This window comes from Salvelinus namaycush, chromosome 38, assembly GCF_016432855.1.
Source record: "Salvelinus namaycush isolate Seneca chromosome 38, SaNama_1.0, whole genome shotgun sequence".
In the NCBI taxonomy this organism is placed as follows: Eukaryota; Metazoa; Chordata; class Actinopteri; order Salmoniformes; family Salmonidae; genus Salvelinus; species Salvelinus namaycush.
The window spans coordinates 3,733,029-3,740,021 of NC_052344.1; the positions used below are offsets into that span (position 1 = coordinate 3,733,029).

General features: G+C 46.8%; 1 protein-coding gene across 1 annotated transcript; it reads left to right on the forward strand.

The window, feature by feature from the left end:
* The first annotated feature begins 332 nt into the window (after window positions 1-332).
* On the forward strand, window positions 333-2,741 carry LOC120031787 (arg8-vasotocin receptor-like). Its single transcript, XM_038977608.1, has 2 exons — window positions 333-1,266; window positions 2,437-2,741. The coding sequence occupies exons 1-2, from the start codon at window positions 333-335 to the stop codon at window positions 2,739-2,741; spliced, it is 1,239 nt and encodes a 412-aa protein (XP_038833536.1).
* Window positions 2,742-6,993: the final 4,252 nt, after the last annotated feature.

Genomic DNA, 6,993 nt, shown 5'->3' on the forward strand with positions numbered 1-6,993 from the left:
TTTGTGTCCAAGGCTGTTTAGAGGCGGTTGGAGATCTGGGGCGGTCTCTGGGGTATACAATTATTTTAAAAGGTTTGGTGGCGACTGCGCACAGATACCGTTTCACACCATGAAGTGCTCCACATCTTTGCCAAGCCAACACATCTGTCGATCTGTGCGCAAGAGCGAGTTTGTGTAGACGATGGACTAAGAAATGTCTTAAATTTAAAACAAACTCACAGGTTCTCAATGCAGCCAGGTGGCAGCGGGTGATCGTGCGCGCGGATTGGTTCAGGACAGTCATCCACTTCTCCGGAGACGCATTCTTCCCTTCAGAGAGCTCACTCAACCTCATGGAAGAAAATGTGAACATAGGCTTCGACCCTACCGGCAAGCCGAGGATGATGGAGGAGGACCCTGGGAACGACACCGGCACTCTTGGGAACTCCAGCGACCCGTTTGGCCGGAACGAGGAGGTTGCCAAGATCGAGATCACGGTGCTTAGCGTGACATTCGTCGTGGCTGTGGTGGGGAACCTGAGCGTGCTGCTGGCCATGTACATGAGCCGACGGAAGCCCTTGCGCATGCACCTGTTCATGAAACACCTGAGCCTCGCGGACTTGGCTGTGGCCTTTTTCCAGGTGCTGCCGCAGCTCTGTTGGGAGATCACCTTCCGCTTCTACGGGCCTGACTTCCTGTGTCGCATCGTCAAGCACCTGCAAGTGCTAGGGATGTTCGCGTCCACCTACATGATGGTGATGATGACGCTGGACCGCTACATCGCCATCTGTCACCCGATGCAGAACATTCACCAGCCCACGCAGCGCGCCTATATGATGATCGGGGCCACCTGGGTGTGTAGTCTTGCCCTGAGCATGCCCCAGTATTTTATCTTCTCACTGAGCGAGGTCCACCCGGGCTCGGCCGTGTATGACTGCTGGGGACATTTCATCCAGCCGTGGGGTGTGCGCGCCTACATCACCTGGATCACCGTGGGCATCTTCCTCGTGCCCGTGGCCGTGCTCATGCTCTGCTACGGCTTCATCTGCCGATCCATCTGGCTGAACATAAAGTACAAGACCCAGAAGAGCGCGATTGCGATGGCACTTGTGACCAAGAATAGGCTGATCGGGAAGAGTTCAGTCAGCAGCATCACCACCATCTCTCGCGCCAAGCTGCGCACAGTGAAGATTACTTTCGTGATCGTGCTGGCGTACGTGGTGTGCTGGGCTCCGTTTTTCACCGTACAGATGTGGTCGGTGTGGGATGAGAGCTTCTCGTGGGATGGTACGTGTTGTATTTGGGCTCTGAGCCGTGAGTTAGTGGCAGCGCGCGCTGGTGCCATGTCTCCGTTCATTGTGTTTTTAAACATTCCATTATTGCTTAGGCCTACTTACTCAATAATACGTTGGTAATAGTGCACAGCTTAAGCACATATTTCATGCATTACCCCAGGGGCTTCCCTAAAATCTGCTTCACTGCTCTCCAAATTTAGATAGCTTTTACGCAACAGTTTACCACGGATATAGCGAGACAAAAACTGTATGACTCCTTCTCAGATACATAGACCAAACTGAAACAAATAGACTATACAGACAGTCAAGACGTATTACTTAAGCTATAGACTGTGCAAACTGGAGTCCTGGGGTACATTATTGTGACCGCAATGGAATAACCGCGCACAAAAACATCTTACTGGAAGTAATTTGATGATCAGTTCTGTGCATGTAAGTTAACTCATAATTCATCGCCTTGATGAGGTCTGAATGTAGCTGATGTTATTCCTTCTGCTGTGGCTTGAATTATCGGACAGTGCGAAAGTATAGAAAAACAGCAGAAACACCTAAAGAAGGGCATACATAAGTGTTAAACACGTGCCATTTAAGCCATTTAACGCAACCGTTGTACAGGCGTGAAAGACAGTTGTGAAAACGACCATCGGTCTTAGTGCATTCATCAATCATCAGTTGTACATTAATTTTTAGTCTTATAAGTGAAGATTACGTACCCACTGATTCTTGAAGAATATAACTCATAAATGCCTTATGAGCTTCCTTAAACTGTCGTACCACATTAGAACCGAAAACATATGCTTGTTTTACGCCAATGTTGGTGAACAAAGTAAATGTAAACAAACACTGTATAGTCTAAAAAATATGGTTAAAACTACAGTTCCTTCGGAAAGTATTCAGACCCCTTGACTTATTCCAGGAGAGATGGATGCACTGACTCTGATCTCTCCTGGAGATCTCCAAACGTTAATTAAATATTTTGCTGGCGAGTCAGTGACCCTTCAGACCCGAGTCAGTGACCCTTCAGACCCAGTGGCTTGCCGAGACTCCCTCGATAATACGCATAAATAGTGTGTGCCACTGCTAGTAGATAAACAGAACAAGCTTGAATGTTTTTTCCTTCACTGACTGGCCGACACCCCCTCTTCCCCGTTTCTCTCTCCAGACTCCGAGAACACCGCAGTCACCATCTCGGCTCTGCTGGCCAGTCTGAATAGCTGCTGTAACCCGTGGATCTACATGATCTTCAGCGGCCACCTCCTCTCTGACATGGTCCACTGTCTGCCGTGCTGCCGGAGGCTGTTCCACATGTTCGGCCATCAGGACTCGAACAGCAGCATCCGCCGCACCACACTCCTGACCCGGGTACCACCCCCGGCCCTACCCCGGCGGAGCTCAGAGAAAAGCTCTTGCAAAGATTGTATTCACCACTCCCACAGGAACTGTCAATCAATCCCGGTGGAGTCTTGACCGCGCGCACACACTAAACACTGTCCATATGGTTCAGTTTATGCCCCACAGCGACGACGGCTGTCGTACGTTAAGGGAGAGGCTTAATGGAAACAATGTGAACAGAGTCAGTGCATCCATATGTCCTGGAGATTGTGTTTCTGCTCAGAGAGGTATTCAACACTTATCAATCCGTCAGTGGAAATGTGGCAGGCTATAACTAGGATATCCTGTCTCTTCTTGCTAAATGTGAACTGACACAGCCAGGAGGCATCTAAAACCCAGACACTACTAATATGTATGCTCTTACAGGCTCTTATGGGCCCAGACTCATGCAGCGATCAGAATCGTTGCCATTAACCAGTCATTCCAAATGAACCGAGAGGTCAGGTCTGTCAGTATGTGTTGTTCAGTAACTCATCATATGCCTAATATATGGTAATTGCAATTTTTAAATGACAGGTTGACTGTGACTTGATGATTGTATGGTTATGTTTACGTTTACAGTACATTGTCCCATTAAAAATGGTTATAAACTGTTTTTAAAAGGTTTAATAAAAAACAATAATATACTGGAACACACCACTCTTCTCTCCCTTCATCACTCTCCCCCAATGGACCGCTCTCTACCCCTCTCCCCATCAAGCCCTTCACTCCATCTTTGTGAAGTATGTTGTTGTGTCCTTCATTGACTCTCCATCATCCCTTAGGGTTTCCAGTCTGTGAGAGTTGATAAGCTTGAAATTAGTCAGTTCGGTGTTGTGTATTCTGTGGGGAGTGCCGAGGCGGGAGACTGGCACCTTGGTCCCATTCCATTTTAAATACATTCCATTCTAAATACATTTAGATAAAAGCCATGCACCGACGTTTGATGTTATTGTAATCATATGACATATTTGAAATGTACAGTGTATACTAAATTAAATATCACTATTTCAAATCAAATGTTATTTGTCATGTTGTAGTGGTCTGGGTGTAGCTGGTGCAGAGGAGTCAGGCGCAGGACAGCAGAGATGAGTAACACAAGTAACTTTACTGAAATATTCCAATAACATGTCGTAATACCGAGCCCACAATAACGGACCGAACATACATAAAACAAACACGCACAAAAACAATGGGGAAAACAGAGGGTTAAATAATGAACATGTAATTGGGGAATTGAAACCAGGTGTGTAAAACGAAGACAAAACAAATGGAAAATTAAAAGTAGATCAGCCGAACGCCGCCCGAACAAGGAGAGGGACCGACTTCGGCGGAAGTCGTGTCACATATGCGCCGAATACAACAGGTGCAGACCTTACAGTGAAATGCTAACTTACAAGCCCTTAATCAACAATGCAGTTTTAAGAAAAAAAAGTGTTAAATAAAACATTTAAATAATTTAACAGCAGCAGTAAAATAACAGTAGCGAGGCTATATACAGGGGGTACCGGTACAGAGTCAATGTGTGTGGGCACAGGTTAGTCGAGGTAATTGAGGTAATATGAACTTGTAGGTACACTTAAAGTGAGTATGCATGGTTAATAAACAGAGAGTCGTAGCAGTGTAAAAGAGGGGTGTGGGGACATTGCAAATAGTCTGGGTAGCCATTTGATTAGCTGTTCAGGCGTGTTATGGCTTGGGGGTAGAAGCTGTTAAGAAGCCTTTTGGACCTAGACTTGGTGCTTTGGTACAGCTTGCCGTGCGGTAGCAGAGAGAACAGTCTATGACTAGGGTGGCTGGAGTCTTTGACAATTTTTAGGGCCTTCCTCTGACACCGCCTGGTATAGGGGTCCTGGATGGCAGGAAGCTTGGCCCCAGTGATGTGCTGGGCCGTACGCACTACCCTCTGTATGTCATGACACAAGGCGAGATCTGGATGCAGATCAGATGGTTGGAGTCTTACAATGTTCATTAATCCAAAAAGAGTAGGCAAGAGAATGGTCAGAACCATTGGCCAAAACCAGATCAGAGTCCAGGAGGTACAGAGTGGCAGACAGGCTTGTGGTCAAGGCATGCAGAAAGGTCAGGCAGGCGGGTACAGAGTCCAAAACAGGCAAGGGTCAAAACCGGGAGCACTAGAAAAAGGAGAATAGCAAAAAGCAGGAGAACGGAGAAAAACGCTGGTTGACTTGGAAAACATACAAGACAACCTGGCATAGCGAGACAGGAAACACAGGGATAAATATACTGGGGAAAATAAGCGACACCTGGTGGGAGTGGAGACAATCACAGAGAGGAATCAATCACGTTTTGAGGATTTGAGGACCCATGCCAAATCTTTTCAGTCTCCTGAGGTGGAATAGGCTTTGTTGTGCCCTCTTCATGACTGTCTTGGTGTGTTTGGACCATGTTAGTTTGTTGGTGATGTGGACACCAAGGAACTTGAAGCTCTCAACCTGCTTCATTACAGCCCCTTCGATGAGAATGGGGGCGTGCTTGGTCCTCCTTTTCCTGTAGTCCACAATCATCGCCGTTGTCTTGATCACGTTGAGGGATAAGTTGTTATCCTGGCACCACACGGTCAGGTCTCTGACCTCCTCCCTATAGGCTGTCTCATCGTTGTCTGTGATCAGGCCTAACACTGTTGTGTCGTCGGAAAACTTAATGATGGTGTTGGAGTCGTGCCTGGCCATGAAGTCATGAGTGAATAGGGAGTACAGGAGGGGACTGAGCACGCACCCCTGAGGGGCCCCCGTGAAAATCAGTGTGGCAGATGTGTTGTTACCTACCCTTACCACCTGGGGGGGGCCCATCAGGAAGTCAGGGATCCAGTTGCAGAGGGAGGTGTTTAGTCCCAGGACCCTTAGCTTAGTGATGAGCCTTGAGGGCACTATGGTGTTGAATGCTGAGCTGTAGTCAATAAATAGCATTCTCACACAGGTGTTCCTTTTGTCCAGGTGGGAAAGGGCAGTGTGGAGTGCAATAGAAATTGCATCATCTGTGGATCTGTTGGGGTGGTATGCAAATTGGAGTGGGTCTAGGGTTTCTGGGATAATGGTGTTGATGTGAGCCATGACCAGACTTTCAAAGCATTTCATGGCTACAGACGTTAGTGCTACGTGTCGGTAGTCATTTAGGCAGGTTATCTTAGTGTTCTTGGGAACAGGGACTATGGTGGTCTGCTTGAAACATGTTGGTATTACAGACTCAGTCAGGGACAGGTTGAAAATGTCAGTGAAGACACTTGCCAGTTGGTCAGCGCATGCTCGCAGTAGTAGTACAATTCATTCTTAGTCCTGTATTGACGCTTTGCCTGTTTGATTGTTCGTTGGAGGGCATAGCGGGATTTCTTATAAGTTTCTGGGTTAGAGTCCCGCTCCTTGAAAGCGGCAGCTCTACCCTTTAGCTCAGTGCAGATGTTGTTTGTAATCCATGGCTTCTGGTTGGGGTATGTAAATCCGTTTTCACTGTGGGGGACGACGTCATTGATGCACTTATTGATGAAGCCAGTGACTGATCTGCTGTACTCCTCAATGCCATCAGAAGAATCTCTGAACTTTTCCAGTCTGTGCTATCAAAACAGCCCTGTAGCTTAACATCTGCGTCATCTGATCACTGCTTTATTGGTGCTACCTGCTTTAGTTTTTGCTTGTGAGCAGGAATCAGGAGGATAGAATTATGGTCAGATTTGCCAAATGGAGGCCGAGGGAGGGCTTTGTACACGTTCCTGTGTGTGTAATAAAGATGGTATAGAGTTTTTTTTCCTCTGGTTGCACATTTAACATGCTGGTAGAAATGAGGTAAAATGGATTTAAGTTTCCCTGCATTAAAGTCCCCGGCCACTAGGAGCGCTGCCTCTGGATGAGCGTTTTCCTGTTTGCTTATGACCGTATACAGCTCATTGAGTATGTTCTTAGTGCCAGCATCGGTTTGTGGTGGTAAATAGACAGCTACGTACGAATAATATAGATGAAAACTCTCTTGGTAAATAGTGTGGTCTACAGCTTATCATGAGATACTCTACCTCAGGCAAGCAAAACCTTGGGACTTCGTTACTATTAGATTTCGTGCACCAGCTGTTGTTAACAAATATACACAGACCACCAACTCTTGTCTTACCGGAGGCGGCTGTTCTATCTTGCCGATGCAGCGTAAACCCCGTCAGCTGTGTGTCATTCATGTCTTCGTTCAGCCACTACTCGGTGAAACATAAGATATTACAGTTTTTAATGTATGGTTGTTAGGATATTCGTGATCGTAGTTTGTCTATTTTTTTATCCAATGATTGTACATTGGCTAATAGGAATGATGGTAGAGGCAAATTACCCACACACCGTCGGATCCTTAC

Excerpts from the sequence above, each read along its gene's own strand:
- LOC120031787 (XM_038977608.1), top strand. The coding sequence starts at position 333 with ATGGAAGAAAATGTGAACATAGGCTTCGACCCTACCGGCAAGCCGAGG. Across the intron at positions 1,267-2,436 it reads TGAGAGCTTCTCGTGGGATG|ACTCCGAGAACACCGCAGTC; the intron begins GTACGTGTTGTA and ends TTCTCTCTCCAG.